This window comes from Protomyctophum parallelum (genome assembly GCF_964188405.1).
Source record: "Protomyctophum parallelum genome assembly, chromosome: 3".
Taxonomy (NCBI): Eukaryota; Metazoa; Chordata; class Actinopteri; order Myctophiformes; family Myctophidae; genus Protomyctophum; species Protomyctophum parallelum.
Genome location: NC_139698.1, coordinates 15,211,841 through 15,235,945, shown reverse-complemented (window position 1 = coordinate 15,235,945; position 24,105 = coordinate 15,211,841). Strand labels below are relative to the sequence as shown.

General features: G+C 42.3%; 2 protein-coding genes across 3 annotated transcripts in view; one reads left to right on the top strand and one right to left on the bottom strand.

Annotated features, from left to right (window-relative positions):
* gabbr1a (gamma-aminobutyric acid (GABA) B receptor, 1a) overlaps window positions 1–17,010 on the top strand; it is a gene marked incomplete at its 5' end in the record, with an annotated part of 64,599 nt that extends 47,589 nt beyond the window's left edge. For both annotated transcript variants that reach the window (XM_083761546.1, XM_083761547.1), the window contains 6 exons: window positions 4,555–4,662; window positions 9,061–9,154; window positions 10,174–10,301; window positions 14,214–14,342; window positions 15,183–15,326; window positions 15,434–17,010. In XM_083761546.1, the coding sequence (XP_083617672.1) occupies window positions 4,555–4,662; window positions 9,061–9,154; window positions 10,174–10,301; window positions 14,214–14,342; window positions 15,183–15,326; window positions 15,434–15,718 (888 nt within the window). In that variant the 3' untranslated portion in view covers window positions 15,719–17,010. The remainder of the gene's footprint in view (window positions 1–4,554; window positions 4,663–9,060; window positions 9,155–10,173; window positions 10,302–14,213; window positions 14,343–15,182; window positions 15,327–15,433) is intronic.
* A 2,466-nt stretch (window positions 17,011–19,476) lies between these two features.
* Window positions 19,477–21,377, bottom strand: tnfb (tumor necrosis factor b (TNF superfamily, member 2)). The gene is made up of 4 exons (XM_083760734.1): window positions 21,147–21,377; window positions 20,825–20,885; window positions 20,660–20,719; window positions 19,477–20,359 (listed from the first exon to the last, which is right to left on the bottom strand). The coding sequence occupies exons 1-4, from the start codon at window positions 21,333–21,335 to the stop codon at window positions 19,908–19,910; spliced, it is 762 nt and encodes a 253-aa protein (XP_083616860.1). The 5' UTR covers window positions 21,336–21,377; the 3' UTR covers window positions 19,477–19,907.
* Window positions 21,378–24,105: the final 2,728 nt, after the last annotated feature.

Below are 24,105 nucleotides of genomic sequence, written 5' to 3'. Positions count from 1 at the left end.
ATCTGCCTCGACTGTGTCGGGGGGGGGGGGGGGGGGGGGTAGAGGGAGAGAGAGAGAGATAGACAGAGAGAAATAGACAGAAATAGACAGGTGGGCTCCGTGGAGGGGGCTGGTCCACATCTGGTCCACATCTGGTTGAGCTCTGTGAGGCCGGGTCCAGGTCACACTTCTGGTGGGCTCCATGAAGAGGCCTGATCCACGGTCACACTCGGCAGTCAGTTGGGGGTTAATATTAGAGGTCCACAGAACTGCGACGGGGAGGACGAAAAGAGACTCCGGGGAGAGATTCCCCGGATGTTGGATTACTGGCAGGCCTTACTGGAGCCTATATAGTGTATATTACAAGTACTGCTGGGAGACAGACCCACACAACAATGTACGACTATGGTATCCAGCTAGACTTGGAGACAACCCTAGCTATAGGCTTTGTCGTAGAGAAAGGTTTTCAACCTAGTCTTGAATGTGCAGAGCGTGTCAGCCCCACGGACCGAAGCCGGGAGAAGGTTCCACAGCTGAGGTGCCTGGGACCTAAACGCCCTGCCTCCTATTGTAACTTTTGATATTTTTGGGACAGTAAGCATTTTTGCATACTGTAGACGCACTGGTGTTCTATTTGGTTTGTAGGGATCAATGATATCTTTGAGATATTGTGGTGCCTGACCATTGAGAGCTTTGTAGGTAAGAAGAAGAATTTTGAACTCTATTCTGTGTTTGACAGGGAGCCAGTGTAGGGAGGCCAGTGAAGGAGTGATATGGTCTCTTCTTCTGGTACCTGTCAGCACACGCGCCGCAACATTTTGAACTAGCTGTAGGCTTTTCAGAGACTTACCTGGGCAGCCTGATAATAGCGAGTTGCAGTAGTCCAGCCTTGAGGTAACAAATGCGTGGACAAGTTTTTCTGCGTAATTTTTGGATAGGATGTGCCTAACCTTTGCAATATTTCGCAGGTGAAAAAAGGCAGTCTTTGAGATTTGTTTGATGTGCGATTTGAAAGACATATCTTGATCAAAGGTAACTCCCAGATTCTTTACAGTGGCCTTGGAGGCCAAGGTAATGCCATCTAGGGAAAAGTTCTCATCGGCTAGCTTGTCTCTTAGGGGCTTAGGGCCGATCACGATAACTTCCGTTTTGTCAGAGTTGAGGAGTAGGTAATTACGGGTCATCCAACTCTTTATGTCCTTAAAACATGCTTGAAGTTTGACTAATTGGTCCGTTTCGTTCGGTTTCATCGATAGATATAATTGAGTGTCGTCCGCGTAACAATGGAAATGTATAGAGTGTTCCCTGATGATGTTGCCCAGAGGGAGCATATATAAGGAGAAAAGTATTGGTCCAAGCACAGAGCCTTGTGGGACTCCGTATTTGACCTTTTCACGTGTTGAGAAGCCATCATTGACATCTACAAACTGAAATCGATCAGACAGATAGGACTCGAACCATTTCAGTGCGTCACCCCTGATGCCAACCAGATGCTCCAGTCTCTGTAGCAGAATGTGGTGGTCAATAGTGTCAAATGCAGCACTAAGGTCCAGCAACACCAGTACGGAGAGGAGGTTATTATCTGCTGCAGTCAGGAGGTCATTTGTAACTCTCAGCAGTGCCGTCTCAGTGCTATGGTTAGCTCTGAAGCCTGACTGAAAGCCTTCTAATAAATTGTTGTTATGTAGAAAGTCACATAACTGTTTGGCGACTGCTTTCTCGAGAATTTTGGAGAGAAATGGAAGGTTCGATATAGGTCTATAGTTCGCTAGAATGCCTGCATCAAGAGTAGGCTTTTTGAGTAGAGGTTTGATTACCGCTACCTTAAAAGATTGTGGCACGTAGCCTGTCACCAAGGACATATTGATCATATTGAGTAGGCATGTACCAACCGGAGGCAGGACCTCTTTGAGTAATCTAGTCGGAACTGGATCCAGGGTACATGTCGTTGATTTTGAGGAAGATATCATTGAAGTGAAATCAGAGAGCTCGATTGGAGAGAAACTATCCATATATATATTTGGGTGTGCGGCCATCTCTGAGACCACCATATTATAACCTAAGGTTTTTTGAGTGAAATCACTGAATATACCTTTAAGTAAAAGTCCGGTAATCACAATTTTACCAAAAGTAAAAGCACTCATCGATCATCATGCAGAACGTCCTGTTTTTTCTTTTTTTTAAGATATTTTTTTGCGGCTTACGCCTTTTATTGATTTTTGAAGGGACAGACAGTAGGCTGACAGGAAACGGGAGAGAGATGGGGGGATGACATGCAGTAAAGGCCGTGTCGGGTCCGGGAGTCGAACCCGCGGCACACTGCGACTGGATTACCAGTCCGGTGCCCAGACCGTTACGCTACGGCCTGGGCCCAGAACGTCCTGTTTGATTTGATTTTGATTTTTGATTTCTTTCAAAAAACTATTTTGAAATCTGTTTGGATTGTTTTAGAAAATTTCTGAAACTTGTTAATTTTGCATTTTATTTTTAAAACTCTTTGTTTGTAGGACATATACAAATATGATATTAACTGTATACCAAAAATGGGTCCCGACACATTGTTCGGGAAACACATACAGTAGAGCCCCACATGGCAATTGACCTTTTTTGATGACATCGCTATCGCTATTGTGCAGCTGATGTGTCCCAATTAAAAACATGTCAACGTGGCGTCCCTACTTTGGGCCTAATATATATATGCAGTTGAAAATGTACACACACACACACACACACACACACACACACACCCTCACACACACACACACACACACACACACACACACACACCATACACACACACAAATACATGCATGAATGCATGGACAGACACGGACATGCACATGAAGATACAGCACTGAGGCACACACACACCCACGGGAAGCCAGACCCCTGCACTATACGTAGCCTGATTATTCATGCGGGCATGTGTTATAAACGCAAGAGCGCGTGCGTACACGCGCGTGTGTTAATTCTCACACACAGTGTGCCTCCTCTCAAAGATAGTGTGACCTGGAACCAGCGAGATACTGCCAGTCTACGATGTGTTGTGGGAATTTCTAAGACCTAATCAGAAGAATGGGAGATTAAGCCATTTGTGGAATATTTATGAATATGGATGAGTATTAAAGTTCTATGCAGAAAGCCACCCTTCAGGGGCTTTATTATTTTAGCCAGTGCACGACGAATCGGGTTGACTTTCAACGCTCTTCATGTCCACAGAAGGGCAATTTGCCAGAGAATGCTGTGCAAAAGTATTTAAAGAAACTTTGCCGTGTGTCAGAAACAGCGAAGGAGGATTTGTGGTGTGTGTGTGTGTGTGTGTGTGTGTGTGTGTGTGTGTGTGTGTGTGTGTGTGTGTGTGTGTGTGTGTGTGTGTGTGTGTGTGTTGGGGTAGCTGCTCAAATCATTTTCATGCAACTCAACTGGAGAGGCAACCAAAGCTGTTTAACCATCCTATACTGTATATACCACTGGTTCCCAAACACTGGGTCGAGAACCATTTGTGGGTCACGGACACATTTTTATGGGTCCCTTTATTTTTTGTTTCCTACATTTTGTTTTTAATTATTTATTTCAAAACATTTTCAAAAAGCATTCCCAAAAAAGCGAATAAATTCGTTTAAGAGGGTTATAAGTAGTACAAGCTCACAGATCTGCTAAACGTTTGGGAACCACTGCTATTGAAAGGACTGTGTACTTTTTTCCCCCTACACCAAATCTCTTCACCGGAAATAGTAGATCGGTTATTTTTGAAAAGGGTTTGCCCCATGCAGAACAGGGATGCTATGGTTCATGTGGTTAATATCTGTTTTCTTCTGTTTTATTTCATTGCTGTGTTGAAGGTACAGTAGCTGGTAGCGTGCCACTGTGCATGAAATAAAAACAAGGATTGTTGCTATAGGAGAGCAAAGGGGGTTTTGATTGGCTGTTGTTTTGGCCTGCAATTCTTTCATTATGGCTCTATATGCTATAGAATAATGGAAGTTCATATGGGTGTTTTTATATCATACACATAGACACTTCATGCATATTGATCCTATTTTAAATGCAAATCTTGATGTAAAATGACAACATAATATAGATATAGTGTAGGTTCTGCAGCTCTATGTAACACAAATGCATGCGCCCACACATTATCCCCAACGGCCCTCTAAATCCATACACACAAATACACCAGCTCCATCACCAAAGAACTACATGGATATGCTCTCTCTCTCACACACTCTCTCTGTCTCTCTTTCTGTCTCTGTCTCTGATTCTCACCCTCACTCTCTCTCTCTCTGTCTCTCTCTCTCTATCTCTCCCTCCCTCTCCCACGCAAACACAGAAAAATTGTATCCGACGATCCATCATCTCACTGACACATTTACGCACTCAGGCACGGACAAACTGTTGTGCAGTCATCCAGAAATCACAAGGACACCTGTCCTATAGAAGGAGTCCCGGCCGTCTGTCTCTGTTCGTGGACTCTGCTCCTGATGTCCTTGGGCAGTGTGTGTGTGATTGTTGCGGTTGCCTGTTGTGCGCATCTCTGACGTCGATGTGCGTTCTCTCTCCTATAATCCTCCCCGGCAGCACTTGGAGCCATGGAAACTGTATGCAACGGTGGGGGTGCTGCTGGCCATCGACTTCCTGTCTCTCATGATCTGGCAGATCGTGGACCCTCTCCACATCACCGTGGAGGTAAAGTATACCTTCTTCCTTGTCTGGTTGAGATTCTCTGTTTCCATGTTGAGATATATGTGTTAATTTAACTGTCACAGTATAGAAATGGAAATACATGCAACTGTAAGGGTCCATTTTGTTTGGACAAATCACAGGTGTGATTTTTAATTGACGTTTTCGGGCGTAAATTGTGTGCTAATTGTAGTAAGGCCAGGCGGGGCCTCAGGCCAGCCCAGTTCGTTAGGGCCCAGGTAGGGCCGGGCCTTCATTCTCGTCGGCTTCTGGGTGCGGCTGCGCTAATGGGGTGGGCCCGTCTAGAGTTTGAATTGACAGGTATCAGGTGGACGGGTGGGGAAGGATCAACATATGGGAGGTCAGAACAGGTCAGCTCCACATATGGAGATCTAAGGGTTTGATGAGGTCAGATCAACATGGTGTCCGTGAGGTCAGATGTAGAGTTGCTGGCCGGCTCCATATGCAGATTTAGGTGATAATCCACTCTTCATGCCTATATGTATGGCTACCCAGGGTTTCATGAGGTCAGTGTTGTGATCTTCATATATGAAGATGTCCATATATGGAGTGTGTCACGAGGCGTGACGGACTGACTGACATGAAGTGTGTGATTTATTGCGACCGTCGCAATAAATCATTAGCTGGGGACCCCTGGAAGCTCAACAAGGACCCCTGTGGGTCCCTGACCCCACGTTGGGAACCAGGGCTGTAGTGAGGATCAGTGTCACATCGTTTCACCTATTATCTGTCACAGTACCGCCTGTCTTGTACATATTTTTCTGCTTTACCACTCGTACCACCTTTAATTTCACGCCCCAAGTGCCCAAAATAATCACCTCCTGTTCTGCTCCTAATATGCTGTTCTTTTCCGCCGGGGTTGTTTCGGGACAACCATAGGTCAGCTCTGGAAACCGGTGCTAGAGCGTACCAAAATCTCCTTGAGGGGGCGTCAACATATGTGTCACGTGGTAGCGGCCGCCATACTTCTGGGATTGTCTGGTTTGTTTACAGTGAGCGACTATCCGTGTGCGTTCTTTTTTTAAACACCAGAGGGAGTTAAACAAACGACGTGCATCTCACAATGGTGCCCTGTAATCCGTGTAAGGTATGTCGAGCCTGACGTTTTTTCTTTCCATCCTGGTGTTGGCTTACTGTTTACAAAAACAGACCACCGTCACTCTATTCTGAGTCATGTTGGCGAGAGTTTAAATCCCACAAAAATGGCGCCGCTAGCTTTTCAGACGCCGCCCCCCTCTTGGTGGCGTACACATCTTTACAAACTATAGATATACAGCGCTGGTTTTCAAGTACATTTGCCGTGTCTGCTCTTATGCAACACAAAATGGAAAGAAGGGCTCCTTTATAAAAATGTGCTTTGTGACTATGCTTGATTTACAGTAATCATTTTTGTCAGTTTGTCATACTGTAGTTAAGTAATCTATTAATCAATCGGTTTGGTCAAAGTGGACCAAGACTTTAGTTGAGATGAATAAAGGCTCATACATAGTCTGGTTTTACGGTGGTGGGGTGACCACCGAACTACAACATGACGTCACGAGCCGCGGTGAAGAGCAAACCACCACCACCGCTCCAGCCCTTCTCTCTGTTTTTACTCACCACCGCTCAACGTTATTTCAGCTCCGGTGGTCAGCTCACCACCGGAGCGGTGGTCACCTTACCACTGAAAATCCAGACTATGAATAGGCCTTAACAGTCTAATATTCGTCACCGTCGTTACCCACGACGTGACCCGCAAGTCGCAATTCATTAATGGTCATTAATGGTATTTTGGTCCAGCGTCACCCGCCATCTATTATGCCGACACCGGTATTTGCACCTAGAGGTGTGGTCATGGGCGTGTTGGCACGCTTTCCCCTAAATTGCTATTTTGGTCACACGCATTTGGGAAGGCAGTGGAGTTTAAAAGCACCCGTAAGCCGTATGCCAAATTAGTTTGGTATAGAGTGGTGCGCACCGCGCGCCTGCAATGGAGATGTCCAGAGTCAGGCTGCTAAGCTGCTTCATCTGATCACCTCTTTGTAATTTTCCTATAATCAGCAGAAGTGAGTGCCCCAACTTCAACTTTTTTACAGGGGCCAGTTTCGAATTGCAGCCGCCCGTAAGTGCAGCTGCAACTTGAGAGTGGTTGAGTGCTGTACTCTGTCGTCAGACTCGTCAACCCTAAGCCATTCCAAACATATCAAAATGAGCAGGGGTGAGGTGGGTTGTGGGAGTTAGGCCAAGTAGTAGCCTGTCTAGTTTGTTTTGGGATGTTTGGGAGCCTTGTTATTATGGCCTTTGAGGTGCTGTGGTACTATGACCAGTGAGGAGATCCTGTATATAGGAATCTACAGGAAGCACTGACCTAAAGTCCCACAGGAAGTTATATTAAGGCGGTTTACATTTCCAGGTCATGAAAACCGAGTTTGTACAACAAAAAAAGACAACAGAGTTCCCTCCCTATAGACTCTTTCGGCTGTAGTTCTTTTCCAGGCTTTTCTTCTCGTGAGATGAGATAAGGCTGGGAACAATGTTGACAACCTTGGCCTTCCATGAAATAGACCAACCTTTTGAAAGCAATGATCCGTTATCGATTTCACCTTTTAGATTTAGAGCATGCACTTCTGTTCATGGATGAAAGGCAAGTGACATATGTAATTAATTGAAATATCAGAAACGGATGTGAAACTAACTGTTACGTAGGAGCTGTCAGTGGTTTGTACAATCAGTGTACATAGGTTGTTTGAAAAGGATATACATTTTCTGGTTGAATTGGATAAAATAGAAAATGGATAAAAAGAATAGACTTAATTTGAAAATCATAGCATTAGAAGTCCAAGACTTAAACAATGAAAATATGGATTTACTTGAAAACCTAGGCAGTGAGGAAAGAAATACAAACTTAAATATTATGTTATTTATGTTTTATTAACAACATAATTTATATTATTTATTTATTATACCATTTTACCAACATAAAAAACTAAACTTGTTTTTTTAATTAAGATTTCATTACCAGCATTAGATATTCAAAAATTCAAATATCAAAATGAAAAGAGACGTCATAATTTACTTTCTGGTGACAAAATCACCATGACATTGGCATTGTGATTATGCATTGTGATTAACTGGAAAAAAGAAAAAATGTAATAACCTAATAAATTAACCTTATTTTTTTACATTCTATTTTTTATTTTATTTTTATTTTTTAAGTAAAAGAAAGACCCTGGAAAAAGTGGGAGAAAGAGGCAGCCGAGAGAGAAGATTTGACACGATTTGATTCGATTTGATACGAACCAATGATTTGATACGAACCAATGACCCGATGTACTTTACCAAATTAACAGAAGAGGTACGGAGATCCTCAAAGATAGGTCGGAGATGAAGAGAGATGGAAATCCTCAAAGACAGATTCGCAAGAGACAAATTAGGGCCTTGAAGAGACAATAAAGGTTGGAGAGAGACAGAAAGAGATGGAGAAAGACAGAAATCCTCAAAGAGACAGAGATCCTCAAAGATAGATTCGCAAATACGAATTGAGGCCCTGAAAAAAGATCAAGAGGTAAGAATAGAGTATTTCTTCAGCAGAACGGATATGGCCAAAATTTGTAGCTTGAAAGTGTGCCATTCTGCACTGTAATTGGCTAAACATTGCATAACGGGTTAAATGGTAAATGGTGCATTTATATCCACGTTTTTCCCCGCCAAGGTACTGGGGCTCCTTGTGTGTGTCCTTTCCTTCCTTCAGGCCGTGTTGCCATGTCTGCATATATGCAACCTTTGACTTGTCTTTTTGTAAAGTCACTTGCAAATAAATTATTGGTAGTTGCTGGTTGATGATTTTTGGGCTTGATTCTAGTAGTTGCTTATTTGGGCTTGCTTCCACATTTCTTCACATCAAGGAACCCCAGATTAATAGGTTATGTAATTGTCCACAGACATCCATCTGAACATATTTTGTGCCTTTTTTTTATCTTTTAAAAATATTCAAAATATTTCGATTTATTCTCAATTTTTTAAATAATGGATGTACAACCTCACAATGTGTCGCTGAGAGCTTGTAGATCAGCTATTTTCATGTGTGCTTGTTTCATAGACTTGGCCACTTGTTTCTCAGTGACAGTGAATTTTTGCTTAAGCAACTTAGATTTTCGTAATATCCATCCACCTGGTATCAAAATTCAGTCATTACTGCAGCCCAGACGACCTCTGTACTCCAGGGGATCTTGTCCTCTACACTATACAATCACCAGATTTATGCTTAGTGTGCACTTTTTCCTACTCCCCACTGTGTTGCTGTGTCATCATTTCTCATGGCCTTTCTCCCTCTTTCTCCCTTGCTGTCGTTCCCCACCTTCGCCATCACTCTCTCTCTCCCTCTGTGTCCGTCCATGTGAGTAGAAGTTCACGAGGGAGGCCCCCAAAGGAGACCTGGACGTCCTCATTCAGCCACTGTTGGAACACTGCAGCTCAGAAAAGATGAACACTTGGCTTGGTATTCTTCTTTCTCTTTTATTGTGTCTTTACACTTCCCTTCACCACTCTCTTCCTCTGAGTCACAGACTCGCTCGCTTTCTCTCATTTGAATGTCTCTGTCAAAGACAGACAAATGCGTATCTAGATGTCCTCATGTAGGGGTACATGGTACAATAACCTTCCCTCTGTCAAATTCATTTAGACCCATGGTTTGATATGATTCCGAAATTATACGCTGACAGATTCCACTTTTGTGCGTTTAGTTCATTTATTTAACTAGAAATATTTGCTCCTCTGAGCACAGAACTTCCCCAGGCCATGCCCATAGCTTATTGTGAGGCAGCCTTCGGCCTGGCGGAGACAATGAAAAAATACATTCATGTTCCTACTGTTTATAATTTAATACTTATCCTGATAGTAATGAGAGAAAGACTGTGTGACACATACACACACACACACACACACACACACACACACACACACACACACACACACACACACACACACACACACTTGCTTTATTATTCATTCAGATTTTTTTTACACTTTATCGTCTCATCGTTCTTCTTTCTGTCTCTCTCATCACCCTCCCATGTCCTTCAAAGTAATGGCAGCAGCTCTTACGGAAAGGATTATGATCTTGAAATTCAAATGATGTGGGTCACAAACTGGGCCATCGCTCTCGTAACATTGAAGGAAACATGTCCAGCATTCGTCAAGAGTCACTCATAGGAGTTCTCTTCTTTTCATTTGATGTCACTCCCTCGCGTTATATTCCCCTCTCGCACTCAGTTAGTCACTCTGTAGTTGTGTTCTTTCAGGATATTTCTTCCTCTCTGTTTTGTTTTTCTTCCGTGCTTTATGTCTCTCCCAATCACTCACTTGCTCGCTGCCTCCCTCACTTGCTCGTTTGCTCAATGTTGGCAGCCTCTGTCTGCCTCGCTCACGATCACCAACTCACCCATTTAATAATGTATTATTTTAACGCCCTGATCTCTCTCTAATCTCTATCCCTTACTTTTCCCCTTTGTTTTCCAGGCGTGGTGTATGGCTACAAGGGTCTGCTGCTGTTGTTGGGTATATTTCTGGCCTACGAAACCAAGTCCGTCTCTACAGAGAAGATCAATGACCATCGGGCTGTGGGGATGGCTATTTACAACGTTGCTGTGAGTGCAAATCAAAAAACGATGCCAGTACACTTTGAAGCCTACTTTTTGTTTCTGTATATGATTATGACGGTGTTGTGTGCCAAAAGTAACAATCAATTTTCTGCTATTTCTGGTCCATAGAGCACGGAATACTGCTAGATGACATTTAGAATGAGCATTGTGTACTGAAGTTGTCACTATAATTATTTTGTCCTATAATTCTGCACCAGGTGTTTTGTTGGCTTACAAAATACCTCTGCACACACCAAAGGATACTAACTATTCTGTACATACACTAGCTGGAGCAGAGCAGTCATTATGTAGTATGTATAATGTCACCATAGAGACTGGACAGTTTAATATATTGCTACAGTAGCTGTGACTATACAGCTGGTGTCCGATTCTGGATTATTGTTACATTGACCTACAGTATAGGCTAAAGACATACTAAACCAGGGGTGTCGAACTCAACTTGGGGCGAGGGCCGCATTGGTCAAAAGGTCACTTGATAGGGGCCACAACCAGTTGCGGACGCACGCTCGATGTTTCAGTCAGTCACTGCTATAATATCTATCTATCACACACACACACACACACACACACATAGTGCTCAGACCCAGCCAGCCACACACATAGCTCCGTAAGGGAGTGGTTGCACCACTCAAAAGATCTTCAAAAAACTGAAGAGGCTACTGGAGATTGGAGAACCTGATTTGGACATGATCTGATGCAGGACAATGTCACTATGACAGAAAGAGAAGATGGATCTGGCCACATTCATTGTCCCTATAATGTGCACGGGCTACTGGCACCGTTCCACTTCATCATATCACGCAAGAGACGCCACACACCAGTATAGAAGAGAGATAGTCACTTACTCACTTGTTGTAACTTGTAGGGATGCCACAAAGTGACCATCAGCCAAATCGAATAGTCGACAGCTCTGCCGATTATTAATCGATTAATTGAACCCACCCCCCATATTAATCAATATCAGATAAAACGTATAATATTTTATATTATGCACATGCCATGGTCACATAACCATTATATGTTGAGTGCATGCTTTGATGGTTACAGTTTTATAATCAGTTTTGATGAGTAAACCTTTGTGGAGATCTTCTCAGTTCTCATTGTATGCTAGTTACTGCCATTCAGGATGGAAAATGAAATCCATTTGGATTTGGGGAGAAGTAGTTTCATAAGGGGCTGGTATGAAGTACTTGATATAAAGAGAACATGTTCAGTTCACTAGTCTACACTCTACTCTACACCTGCCTTCATTTCATCTGATTGTCTGTCTGGCAGGCACTTAACAAGCAATCGTTAACTGTGTCTGTTAGAGAGAGGGGCAGAGAAGAGTGGATTTGCTCAACTTGATTTATACTTATATTCTCCACTCTGATGAAGGTACATGTTCGATATATCATGCAGCCTTACTTATTAGCCTATATTTTGGCTATTAAAAAAAACAGTTTGACAACCTGAACAAACATAAAACACGGACAAGATCAATAGTTGGTGGAAGTAATGAAATGCTGTCGGATGGTCCCTACTTCAGGAACAAATGTACTCTCTGTAAATGTACTATATTCCCAAAAGAGAAAAGAGCAAAGGCTTGAGGGGAACACTTAGTGAGTTAGAGAGACATGGGAGCCAAAGACAATCTGTGAATTACATGATAGCTCACCTTTATTGCTTTATTGAGAGGCTGAACTCTTGGCATCATTAAAAGTTAAAATCTATCTGAGCTTTTCACCAAGTGGTGGATTTGCCTGCATTTTCCTAATCTTTCATCAGTTATTAACTATGCCCTCCACAGTAGTACTGTGGTTTCAGTAGCGTTCTGTGTTCTCGTGGTGCTGCTTTCGCCATATTTCTTTTTATGTTCTTTCGTAATTAATGCCCTCATACTCATACTTCAGTGTCATACAAAAGTAGCTAAAATGGCATATCTATAACTTGTAGATTTACAAGCTTGTAGTTTCTTTTTTTTTTTTATATCCACCAGACAGAAATGATATGCATGTGTACAATATTATGAACGGTGGTTATTACTGGTTACAGACTACAAGATCACTTTGGTGTATTTTGGTTAAGATCAGAGCATACCATATAGTGGGAGCGGCCTTTCTTATGATTAATACTTTATTATTTTCAGGGCATATAGACACCAAACACAACAAAACAGTGTTACCATGGACTGTTAAAATGATCTGATGCAGGATTCAAAGAAACTTACAACTGCAGACACTAACAGTAAAAGAAAAAAAATAATTACAGTATACATTCAACAGAACATACAGATGCATAATTGCGAACGCAGTGAGCCACTTACTATGAGACCCTGCTGCTCATGTCTGTCTGTGTGTCTGTGTGTGTGTCTGTCTGTCCCGCTGTGACACCACCCGCCCGCCACCAGAGGGCGCAGCTGTAGCACACACACACACACACACACACACACACACACACACACACACACACACACAGGGCGCAGCTGTAGCACACACACACACACACACACACACACACACACACACACACACACACACACACACACACAACCACACACACACACGAGCTGCGTTCGCTTCCCGCGTTTGCGCGTCTTACTTGTTAAACAGTAATGTACAACTACAAGACCCATACTGTAGAAGCCCACCCCATTCGAAAATATTCTTCTGTACCACACACTGGTTATCCAGTACGTTTTTGCATATTCCAGAGACAGAAACACCATCAGACCCCAATCATACAGTATAGATGCTACTATCGCTCCCATTTCAAGTCATACTTTTCCATCTTATCATAGTGGGACCAGCCTTAAAACACGCACACACGCACGCACACACACACTTCACACAATTGCACAGCGCAATCATAGAAATTGTTACGCAACTGTTAATAGCAAGTGAATCATCCAGATGCACTTTACACTTATTAAAATCAAATGTTAGACACACAGACAAGATTGAAAGTGATGTGAATTCATTCCAATTGCAGTGGCTTGCTCAGTGTCCAAGGAGTTAATGTCTCAAGCTACACGGTCTTCTCTCTGAACAGACTGTAAAATGTTTTCACTAGTCCTTTAACAGTTGACTCACATTATGAATTATTTGAAGCCCTGGTGATGTAATTAGCGAAGGCATCGACTTCATCATTGATCTGTCGTTCGTGATTATTTATGAGACGGTGATATGTGGCCAAACAAACATCCTAGTGTTCTAATTCCATCATGTTTGCTGCATAATATGAGACCGGTCTAATGCAACATAATGTAAATTATGATGACACATACGCACGCACGCACGCATGCACGCACGCATGCACACACACACGCACACACACAGCTGTGTTTATGACAATGTCAATAGTTAATGATATCTGGGGAAATAAGAACCTCCTTCCTCTTTGCTGAGCTGTGATGCCGCCGGTCTGGAGATGAGATGACAATAAGGGTGACTGTGCCACAACACTCATGACTTTTTAATACAGTTTTCACACGGGGGCCCTAATCGGAATGATAAACAGATGCCTTCTGCTTGTATAGATGTGACTCCTCAGCCAAGCACCCCACCCACCCTGCACCTCATCTCTATTACACTCTCTTCATCTTTTTATTTCGTTTTTATTCCTTGTTCCAACATTCGACCCAAATAGATAGTAGATCTACTATTTTCACTACTAGTTTCCTTTACATTTATGGACTTATTTTTTTAATTCTTCTTTTTTAATCCAGTAAAATGTTGATTTTTGAAAAGATTTCGTAAGACAAAGTTTTGAAAATTTATATATAATATTTTTCAATTTACTTACGACCCATAAAAATCGCTCCACAACCCAAAACTGGGTCCTGACCCATGAAACACTACTTTATTCAACCCTCTCTCTCTCTCTCTCTCTCTCTCTCTCTCTCTCTCCCTCTCTCAGGTACTGTGCATGATCACTGCTCCAGTGACTATGATCCTTACATCTCAGCAGGATGCCTCATTTGCCTTTGCCTCTCTGGCAATTGTCTTTTCTGCCTACATCACGCTCGTGGTCCTCTTTGTGCCCAAGGTACGCCTTGCTCTTTGTCTCTTTGTGAATGTCTGCCTGCACTGAAAATAAACGCTAACCCCAACATCCCTATTCTGGGGGAACATTCACCCACATTCTTTTGGCATAGACATTTGGTGTAGATAAAAAAACACTGTTCATTTTCAATACAGCAGATGCATAAGGCCGAGTATACAACATAAATGTTGATGGTTGTAATGCTTACAGCACACGAAACAATATGAAACCAACTGACATATTTAAAGGGATATTTCCTATATTAGGGAAATATCTCTTTTGGTTAATCATTCATTGACGAGACATTGTCCACAATGCAGCAGTGTTATGAATGTGAGTGAGCAGCACCTGAAGCTTGCACGTGCGTGTGTGCGTGCGTGTGCACGTGCGTGTATGTGCACATGCGTGTATGAGAATGTATTTCAGTCCCACATTTCCGGACCCCCCCCAATGTTCTGTTCGGTCTCGGAAAATGCTGAGTGGACTGCACCCCTGCCCTGTTCTTCAGTAATAAAAATAAAATAGTCGTCTAGACAAAGGCAGCCTCGACGACACAATGGTCACCCTCCCTTCGTATATTTTTGGACTTCCTCCTTTCACTGCTCTGTCTGATGCTTAAATTATACTTAGTTACATGTCGGTGACTTTGGCCAAAAATAAGCTATATCTACATTGTACGTTGGAGTCGGACGTTGTGAGCTTGTAAATTCTACAAGCTTGCGACGCATCACGATCCAATGCATTGGGAGCTTATAGGTCACCTATTTTTGTCACGTTGACAGCGGTGCACAACTCTTAGACTTGAGTCCAGTTTATTGACTTCCTGTTACTGTGTTGGATCAGATGCGCCGACTGATCACCCGCGGAGAGTGGCAGTCAGAGCAACAGGACACCCTGAAGACTGGATCCTCCACCAACAACAACGACGAGGAGAAGTCCAGGCAGCTGGAGAGAGAGAACAGGGAACTGCAGAAGATCATTCAGGAGGTAAGTGCATACAGTGTTCACCCATACACATACACATACATTACACATACACGTGCACTAAAACAAGTGCATGGACCTCATCCAAATGGAACTTTGCGTTTTCCCAGAAAGAGGAGAGGGTCTCGGCACTCCGCAACCAGCTGGCCGAGAGGCAAGCCCTGCGCAACCGCAGACGACCCTCGACGGGCCAGAATCAGAACCACAACACACCTCCGCCCTCGTCCCAACCGGACCCCAAATCCATGCTTCCGCCGCCCGGATACCCCAATCCCAACACAGACAATCACGCGCTCCCGCCCTCCTTCTCCAACTCGTCCAACGTCTACCAGGCAGACAGCAAGATGAACCGCAACCACTGTCACAACAGTCAGATCCCCCTGCTGTATAAATAAAGCCAACCCCTGAGGGATGGAGGGGTGGGGTAGTGGGCGCAGCACATCACGCAGAAGGAACACAAACACAGGGGGACACTGTGACTAACTTCTTTTTATTTCGTTTTTCGGTGATGAGCACAATGGCAATGTTTTCGTAAACGGCACGGAAGCACAAATACAATAGGCTAATAGGAGTGCTTTACACTTTGCAGCTATTGGGAGAATCACGCAGATAACACCCGCGCTCACAGTTAATCTCACTGTGGTACAACCTACTTGTAAGGCACTGGTGACAGATAAAACAAGAGACGGGCACATCCCCAGCAGCCTTTTCAGAGGCCTATTAAATGGACAGATCTCTCGAGCAATCCTCTCCTTTGTTGTTATTCTGTTCTGTTGTAGAACCTTTATGTCAAGGCTTTTTAATAGGAGAACTTTATGTATGTGTTTGCTATCTATTACCGCCTTTTTCCTCTTTCAAGTTTGTCAACTAGAAAAGTACTTGCTGATATTGTAATAGCAGTAATCTGTTTTGTAATGGATTTGTCGTTCACTTTGTTTGTTAACTTTTGGAGGGATTCAGTCGTGGAATCTGTTGAATTTACCAAGGGACATAGCAATGTACAATTCCTTGTTCCTCCCCCTGAAGTTAAGTATTCTTTGAAGAGACACTAAATACGCAAAAAAAAGAATTCTGAATTCACTGAAGAGCGATAATGTGCATTATTCTATAGCCATAAAGAAAAGAGGTTAAGGAAGTGAGCAGGTGTGGATATCTGTTGTATGGACTGTATGTTTAAGTGCAACTTTGTATCTTATAAAATCCTTATACTGATACTGATGTACCAACTTTCAAGAATGAGACTCATTTGGTAGGATAAATGTATCATAACTTTATGTATTATACATTTTTGATAGTGTTTGCCAATGGAAAAATGTTTTCCAAAACTGTTGATTTTCTTTTTCTTTTTTACACGGCTGTATATATAAAAGATAATACACAATTAATAATTACACATAATGATGGTCATTTCTTTTTTATGGATGACCTGCATTTTCTTTCCCACAAGACAATCTGGATATGTGTGTTCTGAAACACAGCCACAAGCAGTCACAACCACTGCAGTATATTTTTGGGTGTTTTGCCATTTTGTTTTTCATTTTGTATGATACTGTACAACTACAAAACAATATATCAAACAATGATATGTAAAGGAATCTGATGCTCCATATTTATTCAGCAGTTAATCTGAATGTACTATTTCATTCATTAGCCATTTTTGGATTTTAACAATGCTTAACAGCTTTATTGGCAGATAAATTTAAAATACTATATTCTTCATGGTGCACTTTAACTGGACAAAATTATGTTTGACTTACTTGTTTTGTTGCTGTTGTGATGAATACACTTAAGCTCAGGGTATGGAGAAGTAAGACATAATGTAGTCTCAAGATATAGATGAATGAAATAGCCCATATTTATTAACTGTATAGTTCCTGGGACAGTGTAATATATGAATGCCAAGATCATTTAAGAAATGTTCTATAATCTTGCACATGTATGACAAATATAGCTGGATTTGAAAATATTTGTATTCACTCTTATCTAAAATTTTAAATGTTACTATGTTACAGATTATATGTCTGCAAATTATATGGATACTATGGTCAAATAAAACAATTGTTTTTCACTGGGTTACAGTATGTGTATTTCATTATCATCTCTCATGGTAGCTGAAATGAGCATGGCTTATTGTCTCCACCAGGCTGAAGGCATGGAGAGAGATAGTATGTTTTGCACTCCATCCATCCGTCCGTCCGTGTGTGTGTGTGTGTGTGTGTGTGTGTGTGTGTGTGTGTGTGTGTGTGTGTGTGTGTGCGCGCGCGCGCGCGCATGTGTGCGTGTGTGAGTGATGACATGAACCTCTGCCCCAAATTTTCTGGAATGGCCTGTTATAGCGCCACCAGGAGGCCAACTTTTATAAAACTATTTTTTTTATATTACTCCTCCAGATTCTGTCCAAAAATCCCGCAAATCGTTACACAGTATATATATAGTCATGTGTTCAAGACAGATCTGTCCGATATTTCATATTCCATCCTAATTGGCTAACATTGGCTTTCAAAGTTTGCAGGATTGGCCCGTTTTGAACAAAAAGCCTCAAATCATGAACGCAGCGTGCAATTTAAGTGAAATCTTTCACAGACTTTCCTACTAGGCTGAGAAATATATCCCACCCTTTTCACATTGGCCTGTTATAGCGCCACCAACAGGTGGATTTTTGCAAAACACATTTTTGGAACAAAATGCCTCAAATCCTCCAACTATCCAAAGCGTAAGAAGAAATGCCACCCTTTTCACATTGCCCTATTATAGCGCCACCAGGAGGCCACAACCTGACCTGCCCTGGTGGAGATCTGTGCCCCGAGGGGCACTTTATCTAGTTTCATTTTTGGAAAAGTATGTCATTGATATAATTTTATAAACAGCTTCTTGTTGTTTTTTCTACATATCTTCCAACTATTTGTAACTTTAATGCAGTATAATTTGGTACTATGCACCATTTTATGGGTTCACTACATTTCCTATGTTGACATTTAATGTTGTGCCTCTTGATTACAATATTATAGTCCCAAAGCACTTGGATGTCAACCACTAGATGTCATCAATTGTTTATTTATTTTCTATTTCTAAGGGGATATGCTCAGTCTCTCTATTCGTGAAACATAATTCCTCTGCAGTGTGATTTGCCAGAGCCCACTAACCTCCTAAATGAGATCACTAAAGGAATGTGTGAAATAGATTTGAACACAATAAAGCACCTGCATACAGAGCCATGGGAACATAATAACCTCATTAGCACGACAATAAGTGGATGTTTATCGGACAGACAAACCCATACAGTTTGCCTGATATCTCCTGTACTGTCGGTCAGAAACCTTGTATGTCTATTTTTCAACTTTTTAGTTTCGTTTTGTACATGTATTACATGTATGTAAATATATGCCCTACATCATACAAGTAGTACGTGTCACACAAAGCTATAGTGAAAATAGCAACACGTCACTATCAGAGCTGTTGTAAGCTTGTAGATCGGCTATTTTTTTTACAAATTATATATATACTGTAGGCCTATATATAAAAAAGGAACGGTTTTGGACATGCAAGGTTTCCACGCGACAGTGACAGTTTGTATGATTTAGCATGTGACAATGTAAAAAAGCGCAGCTGCATGTAAGCACCTCATCCTCCCATCCACTTCCTTCCCTCCCCGTCATTTGCAGCACCTCCTCCTCCTCCTCTGCAGCTGACTGAAGATGAGGTATGCTGAAACGGAGGGAGGGGAAGGGCGAGGGTGAAGGAGGAGGGCGATGGGAAGGATGGATGGAGGGAGGGGGCGTCATTGGGGAAAACCCGCTCTGGGTTGAGGCTTATGTGGGCCTCCACCTGACACAGCACTCACAAAGACACAAAAAGAAGGAAATTCCCCTCGTCCCGTCTGATCTCACAGAGGAAGTATTTGCTGGCTGCGGAGGCATTTCGTTGTGGCTTTGTCAAATAATAGGACAAACTTGCTTGCTGTAAAGTGCAGGCTGCTGTCTAGGCTTAGACAAAGTTGTTTGCCTATTCGACCGCAGATGTTTGTTTGGTGTCTTGGTGTTTGGCGCCTTGATGATTCAACTGTTTGTGTTGTGACATAACAGACAATAAACCTAACCCAATAAACTTGAGCACATTTCTGCATTTTAATGAAAAATCAAGTTCATGTAGGCCTACACATAAAAATATATATAAATATCACTGTTTTTACCAAATCCTGATGACATATAAATAAAGACAATAAATATAATACATGATGATAAGTGGCAATACTATTGAGTAATACACAATAAATTACAATAATCCATGAATCTGCACTCTCCAGTGAAGAGCTGTGTCAACACTTGGCTCAGAAAGTTTACCCTACAATCTCTGGTCTATATAAAAATGTACAAAAGTGCATAAAATAGTCATAATATTCCAAACTGTTGCAGTTTAAAAAATATTTACATGAAAATAATCTCCATGGAGATCTTAAGATAACATGTCATCATGAAGATGACTAACGAGTTTTAACATAAAACATAGGGTAATGTAAATACCACAGCATAGTTAGTAACAGCTGTTACTATTATAATCATTCCCTTAAGTTCCTACTCTCATGTGTTAGAGTGCAAACACACCAAAAAATGTTTTGCCCCCTTCAGACTCCAACTCTGCCAGCTGATTGGTCTCGCTCCACAGTCTGTCTCCCTTGCGCAGCTGGAACACGGCACCGAGGTATATGGCATTGTACCAGCGCTCTCCAACTCTGTAGTTGTCCTCCTGAGAAGCACGCTGGCACGCTGACCTCACTGCACTCATCAGAGAAACCTTGCTGCCCAAGGAGTCTGAGTAACGCCAGATTCTGTGGCTGAGTGGTGCATTGTGCTTGCTCGCGCTCTCCTCGTCACTGCAGGAGACCCGGAAAGATGCCTGGGTGTAGACAAAGTAGAGACCGGATTGCGGGATAATGATTTGGTTGTCCTCCAGTCCGAATCCACCCTGAGCAAAACCCTGACCTTGATCCTTCCTCCACTCCACCTGTTTTTTTAATACATTGCTCTCATCATAGCTGCCTAGAAAGAAACAACAAAACAAGAACATGTTTAGACTTGAGCTTGAGCTAGAACATCTTGAGCTAGCAGATAGTGTAATACAGAAGTGAGTAATCCACAGGTAGGCCATGTGGAAGTCAGGTAGGCCTATGTTTTAAAATGTCAGGCAGGCAATAAATAACTTGTGCAGTCACTTCCTCATGGCCAACCCACTTCTAAATGAGAAGCTGTGCTGAGAGAAAGAGTTTGAGAGGCTGTGGAAAAACTAGACCATGGACTCATTGTTTGCAGAAAGATAAGTCAAGGTTGACTATGACTCACCCTCTAAATGGATGGCTGCTTTGGATCTGCTGCCAATTCTCCTCAATGTGTGGTGAGGTTCTAAGGAAAGGGAAAAAAGATCAAATGATCCGTAAGGGCTCAAAATATCCCATGATGAATTCAATACTCGGCATTTGGGAAAGAGCAACAAGGCAAATCATTTACCTGTTGCAAAAGTTTCGTTCTGCTTTTGCTCCTGCCGTGCTTCTGATTGGCCAGGCCGCATCTGTGTCAAAAGACAAATCAATGGTCCAAAAGTAAATTAGTATTAGTATAGCACGTCTCATTTTTACCCTGCCAACTAGGTTACATCATTCTGAATTATGACAGAGAAAGAGAGAGAGAGAGAGAGAGAGAGAGAGAGAGAGAGAGAGAGAGAGAGAGACAGACAGACAGACAGACAGACAGACAGACAGACAGACAGACAGACAGACAGACAGACAGACAGACAGACAGACAGACAGACAGAGAGGTAAGTATTCCTTACCATTGTCTCTGGCCTTCCATTCCAGTACCAAGCAAACAACAGGGCTCCAGCTACACAAAGGGCCACAATGAGGATGGCCCAGCACACCTTACATTGCCACCCCAGGGATGACTTCTTCTCAACCACAACAACTGTTCTATCACCAAGCCCAGTCTCCAAGTCTCCTGATGTCATTGTGTATGCCACCATGTTGCCTCTAGCTGCCACTGAGCTGTTACTGTCTGCTCTGTATAGAAACCCTCTGGCAGCTAAATATCTGGTGCAAACAGCCAGTATCTCCAAGTGCTTCCAGTGTGCAGTGACGATATGCCTATTGTGTTAAATGAACTTCTGCCAGGGAGGCTGTAGTATTTATGCTGCCGCAGCTGCTTCTACAAAAGGGGAAACTCCAGTGATGTCACACTGTAAGTGGAGACAGTGCAGCAGGCAGTAGAGCGACCCGTGGGCCACGGAGACACCGCTATGCTTTTGGGAGGGAAAGAGAGCGAACAGAAATCTGTTTTAGCAGGCTGCGGTATCAAATTTGAGGATGGGAAAGTGGTTATAGTTCCTAGTTTCAGCTTTAGAAAACAATAAATAAAAATGACATGGTGTAATTGGTACACACGCACGCACGCACTCACACACACGCACACGCACGCACGCACAAACACACGCACACACACACACACACGCACACACGCACACACGCACACACACACACACACACACACACACACACACACACACACACACACACACACACACACACACACACACACACACACACACAACACTCATGAGTCATGACAAGTGAGTTTTTTCACCAGGGGAATGTTGTTTGTCACTGCTGTGGTTTACACCTTAATTGCTCTTTCCTTCTCCAAAAAATGTGTACCCAGGCAGTCCAGATGGTTAGGTCGACAAAGACTACTATACTGCAGTGCTGCTGTGACACCTGAATATCTCACAGGGATTAATATAAATGTCTATCTAAATAATACACGTTTTTTAAATTCCATGAAATTACAAGTTTTTAAACTACAATGTTTGTTGAGTTACCAGAAAATTAGTGTACTGTAAGGTTTCCATCCTGAAGGGATTATTAAAGTGAGCAGTGCGATTCCATTTTGTCTCTTTTTCCAGAAATTGTCAAATATCCTTAAGATAAGAGAGCTGTTCTGTCATATTGGTGTAGCTTAATTTGTTCTTATACAATTATTGATTACGTACCATTACTGTAATACCTTTTTTGTTAATTTTATGCTTGAATTACATGATGAGATTGTAACGTTACAGGAAACCTAGAAAACACAAGTTTCATATGTTCAATGCACAAACTGGCTAAGCTGCGCCAGGCACCCATTCACATTTTTTAAAAGCGTAATAAGCAACTTGAGGCTGAACAGAGCACTTGTGAGTATAGCCTATAGTGAGTGGATCATCTATATTCCAGACATATTTAATGATTAATTACTATTATTAATAGTTATTTTTGGAGATTTTATTTTCAAAACTACTAGGCCTACTGTACATTTATATATTTGTTTACACTTACACACTTTTCAGAATGTCTAAAAATAGTGTTTCAGCATTCCTTTCTGACTCAGTAGCCTAATGGTCGGTGATGCAACCAAGTAAAAACCAAGCCGTTAAACAGGTCTTCCTTTTGTGACGCTAGTCTCTGCTGTATCTTCCACTTTCTCATCTGACTGCTTGTGAATGTTTGGAAGAGGAAATGATATGCAGTCAGAAAATCACAGAAAATGTCCACAACAGCAAGTTTTGTTTTTCTCATCGCTTTTAATTTCTCATTCAGTATCACTTTCTACTTTCTTTAGCCCCCACACAATCTTCACTCAGTTCACGCCTTCTAAATCATAACAGCCTAAAAAAAACATATTTATAAACAAAATACTAATAATTACAATGATGTTGCTATCTAAAATGCCACAGATTATTCTGTGCCGGATTGAAAGGAATAATGACGTTAGGTTAAACAGTCACGTGGTGCAGGGAGCAAGCTTGTCTCGTCAAACCACGTGACTCCCATTGAAAATGCATTCATTGCGAGCCGTGCGACACAGAAGGAGACACCGAGGAGACCGCTGTCTCTCAGGTGTGAATGGTGCCAAAGACATTAGTGCAGCAACGCAAAGGTGACTATTACCATTGGGAGTTGTTTTTGTTGAGACATCTGTCTCACCTCATGCTATTTCAGCTTTCTGAGCAACTGCTGTAAAACTAAAACCTTGTTAACACTTGTTCAAACAATTATTCAGGATTAGCCTACAGTTCAGCTTCATTCCTGCATGCAAGTGCAATTTTGCAAACCACATAATGTTGCATTTTAGGAGTCATTGCCCACACCGTGCATGCAACACAACGCAACGCAACACAACACAACACAACACAACACACAGGCCAGGGATGAGGGATTGTACAGTATGTAACAGCAAGTACAGTACAGTACAGCAACACTCACTTCAGACGGGTCTGATTTGTTGTTTGTTTTTAAGATATTTTTGTTGCAATTATTGATAGGTTTAGCTTGACAGGACAGGGGGAGAGAGAAGGGGGGAAGACACGCAGCAAAGGTCGTCGGGATGAAACACTTATAAATGGACTAGGATTTAGTTTTCTGAATTTTGACAGATCAATGGATGTAAGTATATCTGTTGAGATATACCAATATATTGATCACCAAACTATATGGCCATTTTCTGTGTTAACCCATTTAGACCGGGAATCCATTTTCGTAGTTATACCTTTCAATCCGAGAACCCTTTTTTGTAATAGCTGTTGCTACTTGCTATACGTATAAGCAACTGTACAAAATCCACTCACTCCTTAGCTGAGAGTGGGTGGAGTGGAGAGGGGGATTCAGCACAACTAATCACTTCATTTAGTCGTGGGTGGGGCACGTGGGCCCGATCTGAGCCTAATTTGGCACACCTGTGGGTGGTAGCCCAGTATAGAG